The sequence below is a fragment of the Brachyistius frenatus genome, unplaced genomic scaffold, assembly GCF_029030835.1.
Source record: "Brachyistius frenatus isolate BFR_SWC_R1_liver_20210118 unplaced genomic scaffold, ASM2903083v1 Contig_257, whole genome shotgun sequence".
In the NCBI taxonomy this organism is placed as follows: Eukaryota; Metazoa; Chordata; class Actinopteri; family Embiotocidae; genus Brachyistius; species Brachyistius frenatus.
This window is the reverse complement of record NW_027210856.1, coordinates 304,362-320,661: the sequence shown is the minus strand read 5'-3', so window position 1 is coordinate 320,661 and position 16,300 is coordinate 304,362. Positions and strand designations below refer to the sequence as shown.

General features: G+C 43.2%; 1 protein-coding gene across 1 annotated transcript; it reads right to left on the bottom strand.

Annotated features, from left to right (window-relative positions):
• Window positions 1-316: 316 nt before the first annotated feature.
• Window positions 317-16,250, bottom strand: asxl2 (ASXL transcriptional regulator 2). The gene is given in 13 exon segments (XM_069721116.1): window positions 317-5,406; window positions 6,221-6,809; window positions 6,811-7,005; window positions 7,627-7,732; window positions 7,913-8,009; window positions 8,312-8,472; window positions 9,246-9,305; window positions 9,626-9,746; window positions 10,849-10,967; window positions 12,495-12,636; window positions 12,956-13,064; window positions 14,329-14,411; window positions 15,990-16,250. Coding segments are annotated over 13 exon segments (3,639 nt in total). The 5' UTR covers window positions 16,047-16,250; the 3' UTR covers window positions 317-3,606.
• Window positions 16,251-16,300: the final 50 nt, after the last annotated feature.

The following is a 16,300-nucleotide window of genomic DNA, read 5'->3' as shown; positions in this document are numbered from 1 at the left end:
ATTACTGCCGTTACTCTGAATTATGATGCCCAGCGTAAGAAACGGTAGATGAAACGAGAAATGCAGCTTTGATTCGATTTAAAGGGGAACTTCCGCAATTCCGTATCGCACGACGCTTTTGGACACTCAAAAGAGACACAATTTTAAGAAAGAGTGGTCCAAAAATGATGCAGCAGAAGACATCCTGACTTTTAGTGTCCGGGGAGGGCAGATGCCCAAAAACTGGATCCCACATTTCGTAGAATGCATCACAACAGAATCAAAGGGGGGCTTTGCAAATTCTCTGTTGGTAAAAAAAATAAATAAATGAAGAGCCTCAGAATTAGATCTATTTAATGTAGAAAAGCAGAAATTTTCTCGGTGAGGTAACGACCCTGTCAGGCCAATTAAGTTTAGGCATGAGGAGAGATGATTGTTGTGGGTACAAATATCAAATTAAGTCAATGAGAGGCAGAGTAGGGCAGTCTTTGCCATCCCATAGGACAAAACAGCATAGAACAAACTGGGTTTCTGATATGGATCAGGAGGAGCCACAGTCACCATTGGTCGTATGCAGCGACTTCCTGTGGCCGTTTCAAATTAAAAGCCCTCAAGCGTTGCATAAACGGTCCTCTAGGTTTTGACCTTGGTTTGTTCAAACTGAGGAAGCCCTCAGCTCTGGAGCCACAGAAGGAATACAACTGTTTTCATACATACATACACGTACATTTCTTTCTTCTTTTTTTTTTTTAATCATTTATTCATAATAGTCTATAACTTTTGATAAAATACACTTTGTTTACAAGTGCTGATTACTATATTACATTCACCCGGAGTTTAAATGGAGACAAAAATGACACAGATATATTAAACAAATTCACCTGGTGCCAAACGTGACATTTAACATTGCCCATGAACTCCACTCCCCACCCTCCAATCATGGTCAATTCTATATGAACTGCTCCTCTAAATGCACACAAACGGGTAACTTTAGTAAAAGTGGGGACTGCTGCCTGACTCATGGTACAGTCGTTATTAACAAAGATTTCAGCTGCCTTTAGGGTTGTGATTGAATATTTGTTTTTTGTTTTTTTTGCTATATTTCATTTTTTGCAGTGCAAACAAGTCCCCAACTCTACGTGAGTAAATACAGCATTCTAACATCACATCCAACCAAATAAGACCTACAGATTTACGGGGGGGGACAAATTAAATTTATGTTAACGAAATCAAACGCCGGTAAACCAGTCTTTAGTGAAATGTCAGTGCTAAACATGTGGAAACTCTTCCAGATTCTAGCCCTACCAAATCTCCACAAGAACAATAACCCCCAAATTGTATAACACACACATTTAAGAATGGACTTGGATTAAAAACGATGCTTTAAAAACACATCTTTTTGTTTTTATAAAGTAATGACACAAACGTCGAACAACTAAAAAAAGGATACACACATTAGGCAATATCCTCATTGAAAAATATAGACCAACGGATTCATTGAAAAGCCTGGGCCATACAGAATATCGGATACCTGGGCAATTTGAATCAAAAAGGTTATTCTGTATGGTCGCCTGTCCAGTCTAAAACAAAATTATAGGACAAAACGGACAGCCAATATATTATTATAGTAAACACCCTGTTGATTTGTCAAAAACAATTAGCAAATAGATCTTTTTATATTAAAATATATTAATTAAAATATATTACTTTGATTAACTAGTCAGACATTAAAAACAAACTTCTGATTATTTTTGTTTTCTTTAAGGTGACTTTGGCATATTACCTTGGAAATAATTGCTATAAAACAGGACTATTTTGCAACTCCAGGAGATTCAAAAAATAATATTGTTGATGCATCTTTTAGGTGTAACCAGCACGAACCCTCGAACAAGCTGTTGAGTGACACTTCACACCGGCCTTTTTTTTTTTACATTTTAATATGTGGTTAAATAAGCACTAATATTGTGTTGACGTGCTTCTAAAGGTTGGAACAACACGAATGTGCTGTGCGTCACACACACACACACACACACACACACACACACACACACACACACACACACACACACACACACACACACACACACGATTAGGCGTTATATAAACATGGTATAGTATTAATTTTGGGCTTAACATACTTCAGATATTAATCTAAGGGATGACTCTTATTTCCCTGGGAAAAGGCAGCGTTAAAGTGAAGTGTTACACTCGCATATTGATCGGTGTCACATTGTACCGCCAAATAATTCAAACTTTTCTGCAATAAAGCATTTTAGCATATTTTACTGTTACTTCTCCATTTTCTTTCCACAGTAAAAGTCATTTTGTATGAAACGGCCGGATATGCTAAAGCGAGGTGTGCTGCACGATTAAAATAACATAGATTTCTACATCTAGGCAAATACTATAAATGAGTAAATATGTACACTGAAAAAAAAAAAAAAAAAAAAAATTGTCTTCATTTTCTCCCAACTTTGTCTTGAGTGTTTTTTTTTTAATTTTTTTTTACTGTTTGCCACCACTGATCTATCTATACAGACATACGAGCCTAAGAAACCCCACGTCGAGGGAGAGTATATCTACAAAACCAGCCTTTTTGGGGGAGAAAATGTGGGTTTACGCAGTAGGAAGTGACTTAAGACCTTCAACTGAAATGGAAAGACTCTCGTCAGAAATATATATATTTAGGCATTATATGTTGAAATGATTCTTCTTTTCCCTATGCTTGAATGCAAGTGCTGTACACAGTTACTACCTTTATAACCAGGTGGGTTTTTCCAAGTGCTTCGCCGTTTAACGGTTAGTCAAAAAACAATGATGCGATGTGCAATCGTCACGAGTTGATTTCTTATAAAGTATCATTCAAAAATCACTTTTATATTTTCTTACTAAAACTATACACATTTTTTTCTTCTTCTTCTAGTTCTTAAATCTGTGTGTTCAGTAACAAATGTACACTTTTATATAAAATAGTTACTGTAAGCTGCACTTCCCTGCCACGTGTGCATAAATGCCAAATAGGAGGTACTCTACAACCGATGATTATCATTAGCGCCCTTTTTTTTATTTTTGTTTTTTTTTGCCTTTAAACCACAACTGATTAGGCCCAGTAATGAAAAAGTGTCAGTCTAAAACACAACAACAGTCATTATGTTCTACAAAAATAGCAACATTCATTTTCCCTCTTTCTTTTTTTTTAAACTACACACATACACATTATATATATATATATATATTCATATATATTTATATATATTTAAAAAAATATATCACACTAATCTAGCTGAGTGCAAACGGTGCCAGATTTGAGATTCCTCAGGACTCTGACGGACTACTAGTTAGATTGAAAATGGATTGGCGTTTTTCTACTACACAATTGCACAAAACAACGTCTCTTAGATGTCGGTGGGAAAAACAACAACAACAAGACCGTCCAGTGTAAATTGTTGCCTTTCCAACAGATGCTGGCTGTTTTTGTTGTTGTTGTTGTTGTTGTTGTTGTGTGGCGCAAGATTAATATGCTTCACCCCGTCCTGTATTGATTGTGACTGACCTGCTCCGGGCCCTGCGCCTCAACAGCGCACAAATCGAAACCACGCTTACTGTGTAGTTATTATTCATTTCGTATCATCGTACCACCAGACACGAGACGCACAGTTTTGAGGGGCCGATGCAGTCGTCGTGGCAGAAGGCGCCGCACCCTTTGCACATGATCATCGCCTTGAGTCGGCAGTAGCATTTAGACTGGACGTCCTCCATGTTGGAGCCCTCCATGAACGACTGCTCGGGCGACACCTCGCCCTGGGCGCCGTGGTCTAAGGAGTGGCCGGCGGGGATGGTGGTGACGGTCACGGAGAAGGACATGACGCTCCCGTGGACGCCGCCGCCGTCCGCCTCTGAGGAGGAGGCGGGGGACGAGGAAGAGCCGGCGCCCGCGGCGCCGCGGCTCAGGGTGTGAGGTACGGACATGCTGATGGTGCCGCCGTAGCACGACGCCACCGCGGGCTGCTGATTATCGAGTGTTTTCTGGGTTTGAAAGGCGGTCGGCCGCTGGTGACGGGGGTCCGCGTGGCCGAGATATGGCTCGGAGTTTCCTTGATTGCTATTGCAGAGTTCGAGGTGCCGTCGGTGTGACTGGCAAAAAGCGCTGGCGTCTTTGGCCGCTGCGCTGGCGCCGTTGTTCTCGCCACCGGCCGCCGTATCCTCCGATCCAGGCTCAGTCTTTACGCAATGCTGGAAGCTCCCCGCTGCGTCAGATGTGGTCATCGGGTACCCGTGCTGCTCCGTTTTCACCCCGGAAACGGACGAGAAAACCTTCCTGGACGGTTCTTCGTCTTTTGCCGCCTCCTCTCCTTCCGCGCTTTCCCTTTTTAGAGCGGACACGGACGTGTTTGGGATGACGGACAGGTGCAGTCTCTTGCTCTCCGGCCCTCTTCCGTACGTGGACACGTTGAGCAGGTAATGTCCGGTCATGGCCGGCCGGGGAATCCTCTTTCGACCCAAAAAGCCCACCGAAATCCTGGACAGGTCCTGACGCTCCTCTGCGTGCAGGAGTTGATGATGCCCTTTGTACTGAGGCACCTGCGGCCCCATCCCGCCGTGAGGCTGGCTCTGCTGGACTTTCCTCTGCATCAGAGCCTGAAGGATCTGCTCCTGAGTCTCCTTGTCGGGAAGTTCCCGGTGATGCTTCGCGTATTCTGAGAAAACTCCAGCTCGTCCTGCCGCGTTGAACTGCGTCGACGTCTGCTTGTCAGCCCTTTGCTCGGCAGGATGCGACGTCTTCCCTTTACTGCCCGACGGCAAGTTGGCCATCTTCACCTCCACCTTGGGCAGCGGTTTCGGGAGGATCTGCTCCAGTGGAACCTCTTTGCCCTGCAGGAGCTGAGTGACCAGCGGGTTGTTCGCGGGGATGCAGGAGCTGGTTCTGGTCAACGATCCGGCAGCTGATGGGACCTCCTGTTCCTTCGTAGCGCGCGCAGGCGCAGCTTGTGCGGATGCGTTTGAAGCCTTGTGGATGCTCTGGGATCCTGCCGCCCCGGCAGAATGACCTTCGTGTTTGCCGTCCGTTTTGCTTGGGTAAGGCGTTTGAGAGTCCACTGGGCCGGGAGAAGGCGCCTGGCTGCTGTTACTGCTGGTGGTTGGTAACCTGGCCGGCGCCTGTGGGGACGTCGGGCTGGGGATGGGCGACGGTAGTGTCCGCTCACCGCTGCCTCCCCCGGGTCCTGGGCCCGGCACCGCCCCCTTCGATGCGGACGACACCGCGCCGGCCGCTGCTCGCTGCGCTCGGGCACGCTGCGCTTTGGCTTTGATGTCAGCCAGAGTGCGAGCCCTGCTGCGGCCCGGGCTGCTGACCGGGGCGGGGAGGGGAGTCCTCGGTGAGACTTGGTTAGGCGACACAGGCACGGGAAGAATTCGCGACACTGGGATCTGAAAAGTGAAAATAATTTAATGATTAAAATGTATTTCTAAATATGCTTATATGTGCTTATTGTTGCCTCCTCAAAGCAACAAAAACCCAACGGTAGTAAGTTCAAGGATTCACGAAGGAAGCAAAGACTCTTTAGAACCAAGCGCCAACCAACGGTGACATCACCCGTTGGTTTGCGAACGGCCGTTATGAAGCCTCAAGTTCAGATTTTGGCCGACGCCATCTTGCTAGCTCAAAGCGGATTGGAGCCAGAAGTGACCGTATTTGGACGAGTTGGGAGGAAGCGATCTGATTGGAAACCAGCAGCCCACCGATAGCCATGGCCTGACTGCACCACAGGCCTGTCAATCAAAAAAAGCCACCCCCAAAATCACAGCGTTTTGAAGCTTATTTTCTAATTAATGAGGGGATTATTTTCAGGTGGACCGTCAGAAAACTAATAAGAAAGAGTGACTTTCGCTAACAAAACTGAAAAAAGAAGAAAAGATTTATTGTAAATGTAAGTTTGTTTTGGAGCCAACCTCTAGTGGCACTCGGTGGTATTGCAGCTTAAGGCACTTCAGCCTAATTTTTCAGACCCGGAAGCTACGTTCGCTTTTATATACAGTCAATGTTTAGAACACATTAAACATGGATTTAAATACAGGCTCAGTATGTAGATTACGCTGCTGAAAGGGGTTTGACAAACTTCTACGGAAAATTTAAATGTTTTTTGACCCATTTTTCCCATGATTGTCAGTTTTGTCCTCTGCAAAGAAAAAAAGCTAAAAACTTGTCAGGCCCACTCAGAAGATTTCACAGATGTAGTCCTACCTTGAGTGGCGGGACCCTCTGATTTGTTGCTGGAGTTGGGGTGGCAGGGCTGGATGTGGATGATGCCGAAGGAGACACAGAGGACACCGAAGACACCGAGGAAACCGAGGACATGCGGGGTCTTTTCTCTGGCGTTAGTTCACCGTCTGTCTCACTCAGAGATTTCCTTTTCAGAGGCTCTGAGGGGCCACTGGGCTCAGAGATGACCTCTTCGCTCTCCACAGCGGGCTTAACCACAGACACGGGCTCATCCTCTTTGAACTCTGAACTCGCCTTTGGTGGAGGATCTGTCGTCACAGGCGACTGAGGGAGTTCAGCTCTCTCCTCCTTCTCGTCCTCTCCGTCCTCCTTATCGGGCAGAGTACATGCTGCACCCCTTTTAGTCTGTCTCTCGACCTCTGCTGTTCTCACTGCAGGTGTGGGCTGCGCTGCTGCGCTCAACTTACGATCCTCAGCATACTGCGAGCGCCGTGTCTTCATGGGCTCTGTGGTGGACTGTTTTTGGGCGGCCACTGCCTTCGGAGGCTCCTCTGACGATTTCTGTGTTGGCTTCGCGTCTCTAGCAGCAGCAGCAGCAGCAGTAGCAGCAAGTAGCAGCAACAGCAGTAGCAGCAACAGCGGCGGCGGCAGCAGCATCAATCTGGCTGCCGTCCTTGGTGCACTTGGTTTCCTCCGATGCTCGAGCGACAGGCCCCGTCTGATGAGGAGGGGACTGGGGCCTGGCAGACGCCTGATTCAGATCGGCCTTTGTCAGCTCTTTGGATTCCTCGTAGCTCAGCCCCGAGCTGCACAGAGAGGAAGGAGAGGAGGGCAGGAAGACAGACAAAAAAATAAATCCAACACTCAAGTGCTTTCTTTCCTAAGAGGAATATCATTTAATAAAACACTAAGCTTTTAAAGGATCTGTTAAGCATGGAGGGCTACGGGTGTGACAATGACTCACATTCCAAAAAACATTTGTTATATAAATCACAAGTAAAAAAAATATCATGGTGCAGTGCTTTTACTTGGATTCCCAACATTTGTAATAATTTGGACATGCTGAGGGGAAGTTGTGTATTTTTTTAAAAGAATAAAACTAGATGTTAATTCTTATGAAACGAGACTGAGATGAGGTCGTATTTGGAGTCTCATTAAACTCTAAATAATACATAATAACAAAATATGACTGTGTTTAATAACAATGTATTTCTAAAGTTGGACTTTTTAAGAACTAAAATTCCTGAAAAAAAAACCTAGCATTGCCATTTACTGTTTGTAAAAATAGAGATTGGGGTTGTATTTTGAAAGGAACTTTGTTTTCACATTTGGAAAAAATGAAAAAAAAGAAAAATCCAAAATAACCAACACTGGAGGATAGTGAATCGCTAAATCAACAAAATTATTTATCATATAATAAAACCTACTTTTCTCCATAATAGTTTTCAAAGAAAGCTTCCTTCCAGAGCTCAACTTTCTTTTCCTTCTCAATTTCCTGCCGCATTCGGAGCTGCAGCTCAGGAGTGAATTCCCCTTTGAAGGAAAAGGACATAGAATTGACAAAAATGGAAAAAAAAATAATAAAATAAAATAAATAAATAAATAAATTCCACTACACTTATTCTGTACATTCTCTCTGAACCTCGGTGATATAATCTTATTTTTAATGTGAAAAGAATGCCGTTGTTATCAATTGGAGGATATTGAACTGACCCTCGGCCAGTCGCTCCTTCCAAGACTGTGCTGCTGATGTGAAGAACTCATTGTTTAAGGCGGAGCCAGTGACCTTCAGAAGGCCGTCCAAGCAGGCCTGAGGAGAGGAGGCACAATGTTACGACTAAATATCAGTACAATTGCCATCGCCGCATCGGTACATCGACTTCTGCTTCGCATTCTGTACATGATGTCGAGTTGGACATCTGGAATGAGTGGACACGCATTTACAGAGATTTTATGCATTCTTTAAGACCGCTAAACTATTTTATGATACAGTTGACTATATTAAATGATGAGTGACAAAAAAAACAAAAAAAAAACACATGCAGCAGTTTACACGCTCTAGATTTAGTGATTTAAAATGTAATACAAATTATGAAATGATTTTTGAGCCACCTGGCGGTCGACTTCAGGCAGAAGTTTGAGCAGCTTCTGTTGGCAATCTGGAGGCAGGACGGAGAAGGTGTGCTTGTTGATGATCGCTCGCAGGTTGGTGTTAACCAAAATAGAGTCTGGTGTCTCCACATCTATTTTACACTTGGTACGCTTTATCTGTCCTGCAAAACAAAACAGAAAATACATGTAAACCAAGAAACAGCTAATGATTTTTCAACTGACATCTGAAGTAATTTACTTTCACGTTTGGTCGGGTAGTTTGTTTTACATCTTAATAATATATTTTTCTGCTAATGTAGGATCATTTTCCCTTTTGAAAAGACATGTAGAAATAATAATGCAGTTATTTATATCTAGATACAAGAAAGCAGGCACAAAATATACATATTTGCACCCACTTGTCAGAAAAGTCTATTAATAAATTCTCTTGTTGTCAATAAATCTCATGAAAAGATAAAAAACCAGGGATGCCTTAATCAAACCCCAATCCCACTGGTTCCTATTGAAGACATAAATATTGAAATAGGGTAAGAAATATTACATTTTATTTCTTAAGAAGGCTGAAATATTCTGGTAAACAGGTAGGTTCTGTAGTTTTAAGAAAATGTTACTCAAATAGGAGTAAATAGTACATTTGTTTGGGACTATTTTCAGCTGCGGATGAATGCATTTGTGTTGAGATAATGAATATTGATGGTATATTTTTGAATCGTTTATGTTGGATTGATTCAGAGTAAACTAAGGTGAGTTTTTAATCGTTTTTGGATCCCGATGGAGGTGTATGGGAAAGACGAATGTGCTGCACTTGGCTTTCGATCGGCTCTCTTCTGTTGTCAGTCTTTTTCTGGGGAACATCACCAAACTTATTCTTAAACGACTTCCAAACCACTAAATTAAATTAGTTGAATTAAATGAAAGCAGCTGTCTGCCTTACCTGCACTGAGGCGACCGGACCTCTGGGAAACCTTCCTGGTTACGACCGGGTGGCATAAGTCTGTTTGGACAGAGGCAGAGGAGCTGAAGGAAAAAAGCTCAAAGAAACTAGAGGACAGAAATCTGAGTGCTTCAGTTTCCACAGGAATGCTGCCAATTAGATGAGTCACGTTTGGTAGGTGACGATAATACAATGCCTTTTGTCGTCTAGTTATGAAAACCCATAACAATAGGACAATAAACCCAGGAATTGTATCGATATCAGTCCTTTATCTATAAAACTGTGTGTAACATTGTACTATGAGCACTAGAAATACATCTAAAAAGATACCCAGCATGCAACCTCTAATATTATTTGACAATGTAAAAGTTGCCACCTACCAGTTTTTGCTGTGATGTTATCTGCCATGTCTTTGATGGTCTTCAGAAGCAGTCTCGGGCTGGAGGCAGTTGGCATTCCTCCCTGTCTGCGCTGGTTTCTCTGCTGCTGCTGCTTCAAGGCCTGAAAACAAGCAAAATAAGGAAGGAACACACAGCCAGCGGTATATGAGAAACAGAGAGCATGAATGTGTGTAACCCTCTTGTTTTCCCTGCAACTGCTCCCCCGGGGCCACTTGCCTGGTTAAATAACAGCTAAATAACAGCACAGCAATGAAACATAGGTTGCATAACACCAGCATAAATCATCTCTCCTTGCAAATCTGTTTTGAAGTCGGATCACCTCAGAAAACTCACTGTCAACAGATTAAAAAAACAGCGATGCAGTGATATCAGGTTTAAAACATATATGAAATCACAGAAAGTAAATACACAATAGGTCTTTCTAGTGCTAATATTTCAGCCAAATCACCATCTCCATGTGTTACCTACGCCCAACAACTGAATACAAATCGGTTTTACGGAGCGGAAAAATCCACGCCAGCACAGATGGTGTGAATTACAATCTGTGCAAAGCAAATTAAATCTAATTAAATGGAAGACAAAAGGCATAAAAGCGAGCTAATAGGAAAATGTTGAATAGGTGGATTATGAGAACATTAATACTGCAAAACCAGCTATAGGCCTTTTTTCCCCCCTGACGCCTCATTGTTTTAAAAGAATCAGCACAAGATGTGGGACTGGGAATAGAAGGACAAAAAGAGCCTGCTGAAACACCACCACGGGATATGAACAGTAACAAGTTGACTGAAACCATGTCAAGTAGGAAAGTCTGGATAAAAGTAGTGATATCTACAGAAAAGTATGACTAAGCATAAGTAAATATGTCACACATTACACCCAACAGGCCGGCCTTAGCTGTTGAGGAACAGTTAACCAAGATCAGTCATATTTTTCGTTTTAAGAGTAGATGTTTACTTAAAAAAAGAACTATAGAACTACATTAACGTTACTATATTTAACATGGATTTATTTGTGTGTCGCAGAGTGAAGTGCCAGAGATTTCTAAGGGATAATTTGACTATGAGGGTGTGGCAGGAACTCATGTTACATTTCAGATGAGCACTTGGACAAACGGTGATTTATTAACTCGACTAACTGACCACTGACCACATGTTTAAAAAAAAAAAAAAAAAAAAAAGAAATAGAGAACTTGTTTCCGGTACCTGTTTCAAAGCTTTCTTGCTGTGTTTCTGCGAGGGAGAAATGAGCTTACTGGTGGGGACAGAAGGCGACGAGCACCGAGGCTGCGGAGACGACGGCTGGGACTGCAGCTTGGAGGGAACTGTGCACAAAAGCGCAACACAAATGTTACAAAATACTGAGGACAGTGTGGAGACTTTATCGCATCATGCTATTGTTTTGACGAAACTGAAACCAAGACCGTGCACAAAGAAGCGGATTACATTACCTTACGGAAATATCATATTACTAAAAATGGGCCGAACGTCTCAGGAGGATTTCTGTTCCAAACAAACTCTTCTCTCTCTCTCTTTGCTGTCTGTTTATGAAATAACACCCTTTTCCCCATACCATAGCACTTCCACTTGTTTATTTTTCCACTGCAACTTCATTTGCATTTGACTTTGCAGTTCTTTGCATTGATTAGTTCAAAATAAAAAACAACATCCTCACAGCCCTCCTACTCAGCTGTAAACCAAGGTTATTTGCTCAGCAGCTTCTAACTTGTGCATAACGAGGAAGTGGTCACAGGTCACACTGAAAAAAATACAGCTTCCTGTTTTAACAGTCACTTAAAGTATTCAAGTGGCAGTGAGAAATAATGAGTCAGCGAGAGCGCAAACTGAGGAAAACAAAATAATTGGCACTTGACAAAAAGCTAATTCTCTGAAGTTTGCCCTGCAATCAGGCACAATCAGGTGTTCAACTCGCAACAGAGCGATAGTTTCACCCCACAGATACACAAAAGAGAAAAAAATAAAATATAAGCTGTGATACGGGATCGTTACGTGTGAAGCCTGCAGCGTCTCCGCAGACGTTAGCGGGAAGACAGTATGGACGACGCGTGCTTGCTTCAAGATAAAAACCCACCTTTTGCTATCATCATGTTTGGTGCTGAGATGATGTAGTTTATGTTTATGGGGAAGCCACTTCCCCTGAGCTTCCCTTCTACTACCACTACAACTGCGACTTCCTGCTTTTCCGCAACAGCTTTTGACAACAGCTTAAGAGGGGCGTCAACTCTTGTAGACATTACAGAGCTATGCAACCAATCATTGAGAACTGCATTGAGAAAGAAGCCCTAACTCTTAAATTTACCAGAGCTTGAAAAATGAAGGTCCTCCCGGAGGCAGTAAGAACACATTTTAATATTTCATTGAGTGCAAAGGTTTGACATTAAATTAATGGTGACAAGTGTCAACTGTAATGAATGAATTAAAATAACTTAGTTTTAAAAATCTGCCCTAAATGTGAGCTAAACATATAATCGCGTCATTGTGAATGTTGATAAGCTTTTTCACTGCAGACCTTTTAACTTGTCACAGCAGGGGAAGCACAGGTGGCTTTAATTATTAAGTGTCCCAATAAAAACAGTATGATATGACCGTTAGCTAGCGTGCACAAAAGCAGCACCTCCCCCAAATGGGAAGCAGCCATCATTAATCCACCTGTGCTTTCGCTGCCGTAACAAGTCGAAAATATCTGCCGTGCGTTGGTGAAATAGGACAAAACAATCGCGCGTGGAGAAACGTTATCAGCGGTCTGTGAATCCCTCCAAAAAGAAGTGACTTCAAAGTTATGTAGTGATGCACAAACTATTATTAATGGACCTGTGTGCAGTGTACGATACCTCTTCGCATCCACCTCCCTCTCCTGCCCTCTTGAGTGATGGCGCTGCTGTTATTTTCTGTGCTGTGCGAGTCAGAAAGCTCATCGCTGCTCTCCTCCGAGTCCTCCTCCGACAGCTCCTTCACCACATCCGAGATGTCGTTCTACACGACAAACAGAGCACATGCCGTATATTGTTTTTATGCAGCGGATAGAGAGTGGAGATAAATGAGAGGAACCAACTCCCTGTGGGGTCCACAATCACATCGCACCAGTAGATTTCACACACAGCTTGCATAATTCTTCAAGAAAAGCATGTTTTTGTTTCATTATCCTGTCAAGAACTCTATGATTAATATCTGTCTATTTCCCTGTTTCGAAATACCAAGAGAGTTGTGATTAAAAAAAGAAATTCAGATTTAGGACATTCACCGTTTCTTGGTTGTACATGGCCGAGTAATGAAAGGTTTGCGTTCCACTCACCTTTAACGTGTAGACTCCCATTCTTCCTGGGACTTTGTAGAAGATCCCCTCCTCGCCGCGAGAGTTTGTGTGCAGCATCGCATTCAGACATGCCAGCGGCGAAGTTCCACTGGATCACGAGAGGAAAAACGCAAGTTACAAATCTGTTCCCCAATAAATCAAGACACCCAAGGCGCAAGGGGGGAGGGGGGAGGGACGCAAGAAGTGTGAAGGCTGGTCTCGGTATCTGGAGAGGAACTGCTATCATGCATCAGGAGGACACGTGAGAGCTCGGGTCAGATTCACATCAGTGTGGCTGGGAGAAGATCTGCTCTGCGTTTCATGAGGAATCAGTTGCATAAATTTGATCCAAAGCTTATCGAATCTAATCATTGTAGGAGACTGACATTCTCAGATGAAACTGGTGTGACATAAAAAAAAAAATGTCTGTTGCATAAAAATCCACACTAGTTCAGTCAAATTTCCATTCAGCCATGCAAGAACATTGGGTGTACATACATTGAACCATTCTATTATTTTATTTTTTTGGTCAACTTGCATTTGTGCGACAACAAAATATTAACAATAATAGTCAGTGAGTTGAAGAAAAATCCAACATATTTCACTATTTTGTACATTAGACTTGTAGGGCGTATAGCTAGTCACAGTTTATCCCGATATCTTGCGTAATTAACCTAAAGTGCCATTAAATTCTTTGGATGAAATGTGTTCGGGTGTACGTCTCTCTCTGTATCCATTACCTCTACCTGCTTGTACTCCATCATAACGATCATAATCATATCACAGCTAATACAGAAAGACAGACAACCATTCACACTCACATTCACATCTACGGCCAATTCAAGTTCACCCATCAACCTGACACACACGTCTCCGGACTGTCGAACCGAGAATCCTCTTTCTGTGTGTCAGTGCAAACCACTGCACCCTGATCCCTCCCACTCATCTACAATTTTTTTTTTTAGTATTGGAACACACGAGGAAAACAAAACGATTTTTATGCAACAGGTGGCCATAGAAATGTCAAACTATGAAGGCGAGTCTAATACTGCGGGTTTTTTTTTTTTTTTTATGCAACTGAGCCTAGGACATGTTATTGTTAATAACATGCAAAAGGTAAATCCAAACAAAATGGCATTGCAGTGAGTTTGTTAAAGTATGGGTCGGAGGGGCTTGCTTTTTTTTTTTTTTTCTTACCTTCTGGATGAGAACAGTGACAATGGAACAAAAAGAAATGAAACAATTATTAATTGAGTAAAATAACGACGACTACGTGAACAAGAAGAGCACACGACGTGAGCAGTTGAAAAACTGAGGCAGAAGACTGTTGTGCTGCCTGGCTTGTAAAGCTATAATGACTGCCATATGTTTACCTTATTTCCTTAAGCCGTTCCCGTTGGATCACCTGCAAGATCTCTTTGTGGCTCATGGGCGTGTTCGGGTACTTCTCCAAAACCTACAAAAGATCAAATTCAGCACTTAAGTTCCAAAAAGGAGAAAAGTTTTCACAAATATCGCGCAGTCAGGAGGCCACTTCAGCAACACGGGCTGACTTTCTGACAAATTTTCCACAAAGGGTCAGTTCCCTTGATTGTTTCGATGCAACATATGATGTTTAAAATAATCAAGACCACAAACGTGTCACCAAACCTTTGCGGCTTTTTGACAATTAGATTTAGATATTGCACGATTGTGGTCGACTCTCTGGACCAAATGCACATCTGGAATCATGCTGAAAATAAATGACAAGGTTGGTTCACGACCAAATTGAACTTTCCCACGCGGTTGGGTTGCAGCACTTGTAAGGAAGCACATCCACATGTTGTGACACGAACAAACCATCTGGTCTGATCTGTTATTGAACAGCAAAACATGTCAACAAAAGCATCTCAAGCTACTGTGTCATTTCCATAATCTACAAAAAACCCTAACCCTCTGGTGTTGTCATGACACCATTTTGCTCCGACCTTGAGCGTTTGTTTGTTGGGAAAAAAAAAAGAAAAAAAAAATCCCCGAATTACTTTTGCTGGTTTGTTTGAGCGCTGCAGTGCAACACAACTTCAAAACTAACGTCAAAGCATTTTACTACCTGTGCAGGTAACCAGCTACCATGTATGTGCAAACTGTTCATGTAAATAGTTTAGTGGACCAATGCGTCACTGGCCAGCACACCCGCACAAAACACACACATACACACACACACACACACACATACAAACACAAGCAAAAAAATAAAAATAAAAAAAAATAACCCCCCCGATGCTTTAATTTGGAAATTGTTACTTGGAAGTTTTGGTATTTTGCACTCATTAGCATGCTAAGCTACGCAGCTAGCTCGAATGCTAGCCGTGCTGCACTGTGGCCAAACGTCGGCACGCTGTCGACCGACTCCGGAGTTCAAACCACGGAGAGGGGGATTCATTTATGACCGCGATCGGACGTTTCGCTGCGTTTTTACTTGCAACTGATCGCAAACAAACTTGTTGACGGACTGAGTTTGTGTTAGCAGGGGGAGGGTGGTGGTGGTGGTGGGGGGAGGCTAGCTAGTGCTAACCCCCCTCCTCCTCCTCCTCCTCTTCCTCCCGAGGTGATGACTTCATTACTTCCAATACTTTACAGGACTTCAAATCATTGTGTCAGCGGCGTCCGCGTAAAAACACGCGCAGCGTGGGGTTGTTGTTTTTTTTTTTTTGGTTTTTTTTTTTTTGGAGACGTGTTCGGGTGTGCGCGCGGCTGACATTCATTTGTGTGTGTGTGTGTGTGTGTGTGCTGCATGTACTGGTGCCAGTAGTGACAACATGAAGGCGAGCTACACGGCTAATGACAGCGGTCCTCCCCAAAACCGTCTAAACCCGTCAAAACACAGGCCTCGCTCGGTTTGCACGCAACGTTTCGTCTTCGCCGGCAGGTCGTGAACTCGTAAACACCAAGTCTCGTACCAAGAGGAGAAGCGTTCAGGGGAAAACAGCCACAACAAACGGCAGTAAAAAAAAAAAAAAAAACCCCAACAACAAAACAAAAACGCCAAGAATACCGTTTTAGCGGCTTCCGCCCACGTCCTCCCTTTCTTTTTCCTCTGTCTCTCCCGCATGTCGTGGACGTCCTGTTTGCGGAGTAGTGTTGAATTTTTGTCTGCTCCAGTTGAAATGTTGCTTTAGTTTACCGCGCAAGATCCACTCCGTCTGCCATGTTGGACTTACTGTAAAGAGTCATGTGACCCCCCCGAAGGAGACGTCATCTTACTGTATGTAGCGGTCAGCCCTCAAGTTTCCCCACATGCGTTTCTATAGCTGTCATCCGCGATCGCGGCGAGGGCTGCTCTTTGGGAGAACACAGCAGGCAGTG